The sequence below is a fragment of the Vulpes lagopus genome, chromosome 1 (assembly GCF_018345385.1).
Source record: "Vulpes lagopus strain Blue_001 chromosome 1, ASM1834538v1, whole genome shotgun sequence".
Taxonomy (NCBI): domain Eukaryota; kingdom Metazoa; phylum Chordata; class Mammalia; order Carnivora; family Canidae; genus Vulpes; species Vulpes lagopus.
The window spans coordinates 73,205,416-73,217,627 of record NC_054824.1 but is presented as its reverse complement, the minus strand read 5'-3'; the positions used below and the strand labels follow the sequence as shown (position 1 = coordinate 73,217,627).

The following is a 12,212-nucleotide window of genomic DNA, read 5'->3' as shown; positions in this document are numbered from 1 at the left end:
CCTGGGAGAAGAGGACAGGTAACATTATGGAAGCCCACAAAGAGTTTCAGTCTCATTTTAGTTAAATTAATTTAGCTCTCTCTCCTGACCTTTTCTGTTAACTGATAATTGTCATATTATGGGATATGATGTAGCTGTAATCATACAGATAGGAGGAAATAAGCAGAGAGATAGTGAACATTAGTGATCTATGGGAAGGGGAGAAGATTAGTGCTCATGCGACCCCTCAACTAGTGGGCCCATGATCATGAAATCAGAATGGGGGTGTACCACTGGAGACCTGTGGTATACAGTAAAAACTCCCATTTAAGGGAAAAAGGAGGGAGGGGGCTTTCTACATGAACTCTAGTAAATTTTAATAACAGTTTATTCAAAGTATAAAATAATGACTGCTCTGAACTTACTGGCACTGATTACTGGAACCTCCTCCTTGGTATTTACTTTTGAGTTTCCTCTGGAGGTCTTAAGTCCTCTGTGATCGATTGTATATTATATAGTTATTCTCCTATTAGGATTGCCCTTAAGTTGACTTCTGTAAAGGGAGCCAGTAATAAGTAATGCTTATTAATAAGATTTTATCTGTTCTCTATTAAAATATTATAATTCACTTCTTTTATATTCACTATTATAATTCACTATTATAATTCTATTATATTATAGAATATAATATATTCTATTATAGAATATATATTCACTTCTATTATTCACTTCTATAGTAGCAATATATGAAATGGAAGAAGGAGATACAGTTGTCATTTTTAAGTGAAAGGTTCTCTTCATAGGGCAGGCTTTTGATTTAAAATTAAGTAATCTGTGGGGAAATGTGTATACTTCGGTGATAATAGTTCTCGACTTGGAAATTATGCTTAATTTGTTATCTTTCTAAAAGATGACTTGGTATTTAAATTTGGGCCATAATTGGCAGCGTAGCTATTATGCTACTGCTTTTTTAAGTTGTCCAGTGGAAAGTATTTGTGCTGTTTTATGGACACAAGAAAGCACATCTAAGATATTATATTTTAAAAGCTTTCCCTTTTTTATAATATAAGTTCATCTATTCACACAAATATTATTTAAAATAAAATCTAGAGAAAAACAATTTTTAGGGAATCTGCTCATAATCTCTATTCTTGTTTAGTATTGAAAGAATTTTTGTGTTGGACTTTGATGATGCTCATGAGCTCATCTATAGACATAGACTTAATATTATGTTAATTGAACGAAAATAATTCATTGTTAAAAAAAAACTCATTATAAGCATTATTATAAAATGGGAAAGACCCAAAGATGCGATTAAAAGCCACATTTTGTGGAAATTTTAGAGGTCCCATTTTTTCAGGAATTTTATGGTATTTGTTACCTATGTTGCCTTGTTAAAAAAAAAAACCAAAAAACCAAAAATGTTCTCTTGTTATGCTTTATCCTTTTCCAATATTAACTGAAATTGTCTATATGAAAACCAAGTCATGTTTTTCACTAATGATGCAGCTTTGTATGAGCATTTTAAAATGTGCACATTAATAAAGAATGACTTAGTCATTTTTAATTCTTAACTCACTGGAATATCTCTCAGAACTTCTTCCTTGACATGGTCCTTTGGAAAGTTGTGTTCAATCGAGACAAACAAGGAGAATATCGCTTCACCACCACACAGCCACCACAGGTTGGAAATCAGCACTTACTCTCAATTCTTCACGTGTATTTAGGCTCTTTTAGTTGTGTGCTCTGCCGCCTTTCTGTAGGGTGGTGTTCTGTTGTGTGTTGCCTCAACCTTTTCTCCTGTGCCTGGCATTTCATTCCCTGTAAGGAGTCCTAGAAAATTCTTGGCAAACCTTTGTTACAGGTTTTTCAGGACTTCCGAAATTTCATAAGTCTCTTTTCCATTCCAATCCGTATCTTCGCTGTGTGTAAAGGTCTTCTCAGTAGTGAGAGGTTTCCCATTTCTCTCTGGTTTATATGTTTACGGTTTTCATGAGTCCCATTAGACCTAAATGAGATTCATGGAAACATAGTTATGAAATGGGAATTGTTCAGAGGCCAAAATGAATCAAAATTCAGAGGCCAAAATTTTGAGGAATTATTTCTGATCTCTTGTCAGCAATCACTGTACCTTGATTTGGGTGGCTTTTTGGCTTTTCCAAACATAGGTCTCTCTTCATAAAGATTTTCAGAGACCATGCATATCTGTAAATAAATCACAGCGTGGGACTTTGACTTTTTGGATCCCTTCGCAAGCCTGAGATTTGAAAGACATACAAGCTCCATGGGAAAAAGAGGAGAGAAATAGTTGAATAAAACCCATGTTTTATTTCCTGGTGTTTGGATGTTGAAGTATGGTTAGATACCGTAACATAGTCGTATAGTATAAACTAATATTGTGTTACATGTGTAGAAGCATATGTATGCCCTATGTAAGGTAACATATCAGGTCAGTCTTTTTTTTTTTTTACCTGATACCGTTGAATTAGCTCTGATCCAGCCCATTTGGATATAAAGAACTTGACAGTACAGTGTCTCCCCACCTCCTTATCTGACCCATTGCCGTTTATGCATTGGCGAGGTGATGTGCTTTTACACATGTGAGTTCTAAATCTTCCCCTCATTCTGAGGCACAAGGAAAGCTTTCAGAGTTCAAGAGGATTCCCTGGCATTTCTGAGTTGGGCCACTCACTTATTTTTAGCCTTCTTTTACTTAAGTACCAACTTCCTGAGCTTTATTTTGGTATTTCAACGGGCTTGATGCCCAGTGTAGTATCACAGATTACTTTCCTTCTAAGAGGTCCCGTGGAGTGCCATTTCCTTGTCTTCTGCTTTATGATGAAGAGTGAGAATTTGGTAGTAATGGGATGAGTCTCGCTTCAGCTTCAGTTCCTTTTTCTCAAAGCGGTGTAGTGATATGGCCACAGCTATATCAGGGGCTCACATCCTTTAGCTAAATCTCCTTTGTGTCCAAGTTTTTTTCCTTTTGGTTACCTCACTATGTTATTTCAAAGGGTATATTCTGGCTCATATCATCAGTCCTCATATGAAATGTTTGTATCAGCAAGGCCCAGGCCATGGGAAACATTTACATTGAGTTTCCAGCATCTCCAAAGAGTTCTCTAACTGTTGATCTAAACAGGAAATGCGAGGGCACCTGACTGGCTCAATCTGTAGTGTTGTGACTCTTACCTTGGGATTATGAGGTTTGAGCCCAACATTGGGTGTAGAGATTTTTTTTTTAAAGATTTTATTTATTTATTCACGAGAGACACCCAGAGAGAGAGAGAGAGAGAGAGGCAGAGACACAGGCAGACACACCAGGCTCCATGCAGGGAGCCCGACGTGGGACTCATCCCAGGACCCCGAGATCAGGCCCTGGGCTGAAGGCAGCGCTAAACCGCTGAGCCACCTGGACTGCCCCTAGAGATTACTTTAGAAAAAAAATTCTTTAAGCAGGAAATGGCAGGTTCTGAGGAGGCCCTATTTATACCTATTTATTCAAAAAGTGGGTATCGTAAGCCTCCTTTAAAATATTTGAATTGGAAATTTCTCCTCAGTTTTCAACCAAAATTGAATGGGAGAAGATTCTATCATTTGCTAAATCTGTTTTCTAGAAATTTGGTAGTATCTGTCCTCCTTATTTTTAAGAGTTTGTGTCTTTCATGTGAAGTCCTACCTCAGAAGTGCTCACAGGAGAGAGTGAAGGTAGCGAGTGGTCTAGCATAGGCAGCTCCAGCATTCCCTGTATGTTTTGCCACTTTGTTCTGAGAATCCCAGAGTAGACGAGAATTTTAGTCTTCATTTTCTGTAGTCATGATTGAGAAAGCATTTTTTAAGTTACTGGCTTTAGAAAAGAGTTGTTGTAAGGTTTTAGCACAGAATGCTTCCCACTTTCATCTTCTGACACTTCTGTGTGTGATGTGGTTTCACTGTTCATATTTGTGACCCTTCAAGAACTAGTCAGCTAGTCGTATCCATAAGGCTGTGGTTCTCAGTCAGAGACAGTTCTCTTTGCCCCTGCCTACGCTGACATTTGATGGTGTCTGGAGGCCTACTTGGTTGTCACACTTGGAGAGGAGAGGGGTTGCTCCTGGCGTGCAGTAGGTAGAGGCCAGGGGTTTTGCTCTGTAAACATCCTACAGTAGTACACGGGACAAACCCCTCACAACAAAGACTGATTTTTTTGGAGAGAAAGCGAGAGAGAGTGCATGAGTGGGGCGGGGAGAGAGAGGAGAGAGAGGATCCCAGGCAGGCTCTACAGTGTAGAGCCTGACATGGGACTTGATTCCATGACAACTGAGATCATGACCCGAGCTGAAATCAAGAGTCGGATGCTTAACCAACTGGGCCACCCAGAAGCTCCACACAAATTTTAGTCCGAGATGTCACTAGTGCCAAAATTGAAGGTGAAAAAGAAAGTAGAGGCGAGAAGTCCCTTAAGGACTTCTGTGGCTACCGTGATTCTCTGCCACAAACTCTCCGTTCCGCCTCTGACTGCTCTGTGCTCTTTTCTACCAAGGATCCCATGAGGTCTTTTCAGACTGCAACTCCCAACCATCTGTATTAATTCTGGGAGGAAGAGAAGACCTATTTCTTACTTTTTCCTTCTTTACCATATAGACCCAAGGGCCATGGAATTGTGTTGAAAATTTCAAAGCTAGAGGCCCTGGACTAGGCCCCACATCTTAGACAGTTGGATTGGGAAGTCAGGAGCCTTATCTGAAAATCTCTGACGACTTTGTCTAAAATACCTGTTTATCGACAAGGGACATTCTACACCTCCAGCATCCTCCCACATCTTAAGGTCTTATTCCTAACTTCACTTTGTACATAAAGAAGCAACATTGGGCTGACTTGCCAAGGTTGTGCATGCAATGAATAACAAAATCGGGAGTTGAAACCAGGGTTTCTCAATTTCAAGAGTTTCTTTTTTTATAAAGCATTACCCCTATTTAGGAAGATTTGTGCTGCATAATCTGTTACTAAAAAGCATTTGTGTGTATCCTGTGTGTGGTAAACTAGGGCCAATTAGTAGTAGATGTGGACCTAGGATCATGTCGTTGTGTAGGTTGATCCTGCCCGAGGATTTGTGCTGGATTATGTTTTCCTTTTGGGGGGAAAAGCAGATGTTAGTGGTAATCTTCATGCCACGTAGAAGATTATTTGAACTTATTTAGATGGAATGTTAATTCTGATTATCTTTATTTTATATTCAGGATTGGTATGGAAGAAGACGATTTTGAGAACCACAGTATCATTACAGCGCTTCCCCCACAAGCATGGCTTTATATTTTACATGCTACCCGTGAAAGCATTTCCTAAAAGTAGTCTGGCATTGGGATTCTAGAGTGAATAGCTTGGAATGGCCTAAGAAGCAGGAGAATTTTAGCTATAGATCTTTTTGAAAGTTCTTTGTGATCTCTCTTCTGGACTGTGGTAGCCACTTTCCTGTCTTTGAGGGACACACTCAGTCATTTAACCATTGCTTTCGGCAGCAAAGGAGAAGATCCCGTTGCTATAACTACTGTATTCTCCTGCTTCAGGGATTATGCTTGGATGTTGGGGGAGACCTGTGTGCTCACTCTAAGCCCTGTGGTGTCCCACCTCTTTGCCCTCCTCTTCTTGCCATCATCATATCTCCCTTGGTTCATTTCTCTAGCATGCCTGTAGCACCTTTTCTTTTCTCTACCGGTGAATTGGATTGTATTTGAGGATGTATGTGGTATGTTTGTATTTTTAAACTAACCTATATTGTGTATTTTTTTGTGTATGATATTTGGGGAAGGTGAGGTACAGGAACAGCATGTTTCTAATCATAGTAGAAGGAGATTCTCTAGTTTTCTTGTGACTTTATTTTTTCAGAATTATAATAATTTTACTTGTTTTTGATAAGGAAGTGAGGATTTTTTTAAAAAACATGCATCTCAATGTAAAAAGATTTCTATTTCATTGTGATTCTGTTTGCAACGAAATTAGTTTCCAATGTATTGCTTGCCTCACTTTCTACAGGTAGGAAACTGGACTTACGGGTGTATGTGTGTCTTAAATTTGAAGGCACTGGGCTGTGACTTATCTTAACTCAGCCTGCAGTGCATTGTTGCGTGCCCTTCCACCCAGCCAGTTCATCTGGACAGGTCAAAACCTGTATGTTTTCGCTTTTTTTAAAGTCAGCATTCACCATTTGCCTTTTCCTGTGGTCCTTTAACAGTGCTACAGGCTGTAAAATGAAAAGTGACAGCTTTCAGATTGATTTAGGAACAGGGATCTTTTTTCTCACTACACTGAAGAATTTAAGCACCTTGGGGAAAACATAGACCCAAGTAGTGAGTCTCGTCTCAGGTTACATACGAAGGTGTATTGTGTATGTGCCTACACGACGTGTAATGTGGGAAGGAATTACAGTTGACCTTTGAACAGCACAGGTGTGAGAGGTGCTAACTGCCCCTCGCCCCGTGCAGCCCAAAATCAGTGTATAAATTTTGACTCCTCAAAAACTTAACCACTGGGGCAGCACCTGGGTGGCTCAGTTGGTTAAGCATCCGACTCTTGATTTCAGCTCAGGTCATGATCTCAGAGTTGTGAGATCAAGCCCTGTGTTGGGCTCCTTTGCTCTTTTGCGCTCTCTGCCTCCCTCCCTCCCTCTCTCTCCAGTAAATAAATCTTTAAAAACAAAACAAAACTACTGATAGCCTACAGTTGGCCTTACTGATCATATAAGCTGTCAGTTAACACATATTTTGTATGTCGTATGTATTATATACTGTATTCTTATAATAAAGTAAGCTAGAGCAAAGTGTTACTAAAAGAAATCATAAGGAAGAGAAAATAAGCTTTTAGTACCGTACTGTATTTTACAAATCTGCGTAATTGGATTTGCACAGTTCAAACCCATATTGTTCAAGGGTTAGCTGTATTTGTTACTTGGATCACCTGAAGAATCCTATTATCTAGTCTCTTCTGAATCCTAATGCCAAGTATTTTCTTGTAGACTTCTTTTAAGATGATGATAGTTCTTTTTAGTTATGACAATAAAGAGGCTACTAGATAAAGATCTCCAGCCTCCCCCCCACCAGTCCTCATACAGCTTGTTTGTGACCACAGTTTTTGCCTGTGAATTCTTGGTACCAGTGCATCTTTTTGTGTTTTGTTGATAAAATAAACTAGAAGACCTTTGAAAGTCTTAAAGATTTTTTTTTTTTAATTTTATATTATTTTTGCTGTTCTCTGCTGGCCAATTTAGAAACACACGTTTCAAAACATGTAATTGCAAATTTGCCTTCTTTGATGATGAAACCATTTTGGGTATCAATAGTAAAATGCTTTACTTACCTCAGTTATGTTACATTTCATTTTGTGAGATTACTTCAATTGAGATTAAACCTAGTTGCAGCTTGAGGTACATGTTGATGGGACAACAAACACCATGGGGTTTAAATTTTGTTTGAAGAAGTGACAGCCAGAGTAATTAGAAGTTGACTGTTCTGCAGAGGTGACTGACTATAACTTACGTCTCAGTATAATCATTTTAGTTTTATTTTATTTCAGTTTTATCTCAAATTTCAATTAAATTCTGAGGACCTATATTGAATCTACATTTTTGTATAACTAGGGACTGCTTTCTTGTTCTTAAAAGATTGTTTATCTAAGATCACATTCATTAAAAACATTTGGATTGATCCAGAAGAATTTCAATGCCAGCAGAGCTTTTTATAATGAAATAATACTAAGAAATAGTGCTTGATTTATACTTTTCTATGTACTTCTTTCCAATAGTGGAACACCGGGGGAAGCTATAATTATAAAACAAAGTTGTTTTTTTATAGTAATGAAAACATGTGAAAAGAAGTGATTGACAGTAAACACGATCCAGGTTCTAGTTTTGACCTAACAGTATTTTCATCGTGCTTTATTTTTTGAAAGATGACATGAATAGTAATAATAATAATATTTGTATACTACTTTCTTCCAAAAATTAGCAGCTAGCTGGCTGAATTGCTAGGAGCAATGGTATAATCTGGGATAGAATACGGGGGTTTTCATATTAAATATTAAAAATATTTTCTTTCATTTGGATTTTTTTCCATTTATTTGTTGTACTCAGAAGTCATTTCTCTTATTTTCCTGTGTTGATGTATTTTGCTTTTAAAAACTTGTTAAGAACAAGCAGATCTTAATCTACTCGTATATTCTTTTTTTCCCTTATTTTCTTAGGAGTCAGTGGATCGGTGGGGAAAATGCTGCTTGTCCTGGGCTCTGGGCTGTAGAAAGAAGGTACCAAAGGCAAAGTATATGTATCTGGCTCAGGAGCTCTTGGTTGATCCAGAATGGCCACCAAAACCTCAGACAACAACAGAAGCTAAAGCTTTAGTTAAAGAGAACGGATCATGTCAAATCATCACCATAACATAGCAGTGCATCACTCTCGGTGGTATGCTAGTAGCAGGAGAATGCAATTTTAGGACATTCTGATCCTGTGTGTCGGGATGGCACCATTTCAATTTATGTCCCTTCTAATAGCTGATACTAGAGCCCTTTTTTTTTTTTTTAAATAAACAGAACAGAACAATAAGATTGGCCTGTCAGTTAAATTAATAGTCTGTAAAGTCCTATATCTTCTTTCAGTAACTACATGATACATATATTTCCAGAATTTTTTGTTAACCTCAGTGATACTCTTTATATAGGGTACAGAAGAAAGTTGGTATTTGATAGGCTTTTAGACATTAGCTTCTGAGACTTGGTTTATCTGTTTAAATTTATTATTTTCCTCACTCGCTTATTAGAAAAAGTCCTCGTTTATATACCAGCCCTAAATTTGCGATTGATCAATAAAATGGGTGTTAATTACCCTCCAGTGAAAATAGGTAGAAAGCCTGTTTTCATTTGGTTCCAAAATTTCTTGCAAAGACTTCCATATATACCTACACCTGTTCCCTTTGATAGCCTAGGAGTTAGTTTTATGGTGTTGCTTATAGAATAACTCAGGTAATTCCCATTTATGGTTTTATATTTTCTGTACAAACTGCCTGGGTTTTATTTTTCTAATCAGCAAGGTGCTTCACTGCCTTCTTCAGACGTCCCTCAAAGCTATTAAACAGATCTTGTGGTATGTCTCCTGTCAGTAGTATAATTTACTTCACTTAAATGTTGTAGGACAATTTTCACTGGGAAAGAAAGTTTTTTGTTGTTGTTGTTTTGCAATAGATGTAGGTCTGTCTGATATCTCTTTTTTTTCTCTCAGGTTTTATATAATTTTAAATATTTTTATTTTCTATCTTTTTAATTACTTAAAGACATAGGATAATAGTGAATTGGGTTTTGTTTTTTGTTTTGTTTTAGTCTTTTGAGTTAGACTTTCACCTACTAAAATATTGAAGGGTTGATACATGTCTCTCCTATGAATAATGAGGCTTAAAAATGAGTGGTTTTGAGTGACTGCTTCTTCAAAACAGTGTGAACTCGCTGAGCTTGTTTTATGCCATTAGGTGGCGCCAGAGGTCAGAGCTTACCTGTTTAAGACGGGATGTTTACCAAGGAGCATTAATTTGGATGTAAAAATTTGTGGGAGGAAGAAAAAATGAAATAAAGTTAAAGAATAGACATTAATTGGGCCAAAAGAAATGTGAAAAGTATTTTTCACCTTTCTGTTTTTTCTGGTTATTTTTAAATTCGAAACAAAATTAAAGTAACCTTAAAAATGCCTTTCTGGTGCTCGCTTCTGCAGCACATACACAAAATCGGAACAATACAGAGGAGATTAGCATATGGCCCCTGTGCAAGGATGACACGCAAATTCGTGACATGTTCCATATCTTTTCAGCTTGGGGCGTGATCCTGGGATCCGGGATCGAGTCCCGCATTGGGCTCCCTGTGAGGAGCCTGCTTCTCCCTCTGCCTGAGTCTCCTCTGCCTCTCTCTCTCTCTCTCTCTCTCTCTCTCATAAATAAATAAATCTTTTTTTTTTTTAATGCCTTTCTGGGTAAGATCCAGCAGTTTCGCAAAGCCCACAGTTCTGATAAACACAGAAATTGCTGTGCTATAAAACGGACATTAAACTAACTAAACTATGTGACATTATCCTGTGTTCTTCCCTAACTGGTAGCAGGCTTGTGCTGTCCACTTCCAGCTGATCATTGTTTTTCTGATAGATACTTACCAGTTTATCAGATGTTAGCCAGAGCTCTAGAACCACATGGTTCTCATTTTTTATGCTGCAGAGACCTGAATGATGTTAGGTAACTATAGGAAAATGTAAGTTACACTCAGGATCACTGTTAACTGCTATTGCCACTGATGATTCTTACAAAAATATTAATCGAAGTTTTCCATCAGAAAGCATAATATGATATTAATACACATTAGATAAGAACAGTTGTTCATGAATGAACAATTTTGTGAAGCTATGCATCTTAGACCTCTTGAGCTGTGAATTAGCACTGTTTTCTATAGTTACTTACTCTTGATCATTTTCTGATTTCCACATTTTCAGTATGTATAAGCGTTATTCTTAAAGTGATTTCCCAGAATTGTAGGTTTTATTCTTTGATTTAAATACTGAAGCATATAATTAATGACTAAATAGCAGCTTAGAAATCCAGTTACCGGATTGTATTTAACATCTTTAAGAGCATGACCATAAAGAGCTGTACTTTTTACACCTTTCTCTTTTTTTAACATTTAGATTTTATAAGTGTTTTATATCTCATTTGTCCATATTATTTTCAAGGGAGTGAGGTTTCAAAGGAGTGAGGTAGCTGAAAGAGCATTTGTAGGAATCAGATTTGAACATAGACAAGGTGGGTTGTTCAAGTTGCAGTTGATGGTTTCCAGAATATTATTTGAAGAATGTCTGTGAATCTAGGTGTGGGTCCTACTCAGTGCCATAGATAGGAGGAGTTCCCTCTCTGTAGGTCACCGTTACATAGTAATTTTGATTCTGAACTTCACATTAAATTATTTGAGTGTATACAGACCTAAATTTAAAAATCTGTACATATCTTATTTTGATGTATTAAAGATTAATAAATATTGCCGATTTAAATTTTATTTATGCACATACTTAAAGGACAGAAATGTCCGGAAAAGTAATTGTTAAATAATGATATGTAACTTTTTAACTTTTTAAATAAATAACAAGATTTTTAATGTGTGTCTCCCTCAGGGTTGTTTAAAGTTTTTTTTTTTTTCTCCCTCAGATATAAATAGTGGTAACTATATGTTTTGTATCTTCTAGCACCAACTGCTGTAAAGCAATGCTGCAAATAATGCTTGAATAAAAGTGGCTAAGCCAACAACAAAATAAATACTTTTTATATTAGTTTTATAATTCTTACATTCGAGAGCTTTCCAAATTGCACTTGCATTTAAACAGAACTGTTGCGGTCTTAACTGTATTTATTTTGTCTCCCATGTTTGTGAAGATACTGCACAGTTTCAGAGGCATGGTAAATAACATATCCGTGTTTATGTATTTTGTTCCCCAAATGGCTATAGATAATAATATCCAGAGAAGAGCAAAATCCAAGCTTTAGAAAACCTTCTAAATCGCATGCATGCAATTTTGACATATCCGAAAATAGGTTTTTGTATATTTATGGTGGGAGGTGATGGGGAACTTTTGACAAAATGTGCGATGTTAATTTTTGTATAGTCTGTGGGCATTTACACATTTTTAATGTAATTAAATTTGGTAATTATGTGCACATTAAATTAATAAGATAGCTACTTCCTGTTATGATTTGTGAATTCCCTAAGACTTTGGATTTTTTTAAGTAACTTTATATCAGAAATGATACTGCATCTTTATATTTTTTAAATTGTATTGCTGCTCAAGAATGGTACCCTGATGTCAAAAAGGCATACATTCATAATTGTACATTTAGCATTGTAAATTCATAATCTTTTTTGGATTGAAGCTATTCAAAATAAAAATTTAAATGAATGAAATAACATTTTATTTCTGTGTCCTTATACATTTGTTTGCCTTTTAGCCATACAAATACTGCCCTCTCTGGATTTATTTTCCTACTTCTTATTTTCCCATTTCCTTTGTTTAACTTAGAATTTTTGAAGGGGATAAATACCGTTTTGCACATATATATCACATCATGTGTGTGACCATCCAGTGGAAACGTTAGTCAGATACGATGTAGAACCAAACGTTATTTGTATGGAGGCCAGAGGGCAATCGTGAAATGTTGAGACAAGAGGCTTAGAATCTACTAACAGTT

At 36.7% G+C, this 12,212-nt stretch overlaps 1 protein-coding gene and 1 non-coding gene across 9 annotated transcripts in view; both read left to right on the top strand.

Annotated features, from left to right (window-relative positions):
• The window catches only part of ATP13A3 (ATPase 13A3), a 98,115-nt gene extending 86,187 nt beyond the window's left edge, over positions 1-11,928 (top strand). For 7 of the 8 annotated variants that reach the window (XM_041743790.1, XM_041743792.1, XM_041743784.1 and 4 more), the window contains 2 exons: positions 1,574-1,663; positions 8,194-11,928. In XM_041743790.1, coding sequence (XP_041599724.1) covers positions 1,574-1,663; positions 8,194-8,391 — 288 coding nt within the window. In that variant the 3' untranslated portion in view covers positions 8,392-11,928. The remainder of the gene's footprint in view (positions 1-1,573; positions 1,664-8,193) is intronic. The other variant, XM_041743827.1, reaches the window with a different exon arrangement.
• LOC121474856 lies at positions 9,691-9,798 on the top strand. The gene has a single exon (XR_005983558.1). It is a non-coding gene; the product is annotated as a U6 spliceosomal RNA (small nuclear RNA).
• Positions 11,929-12,212: the final 284 nt, after the last annotated feature.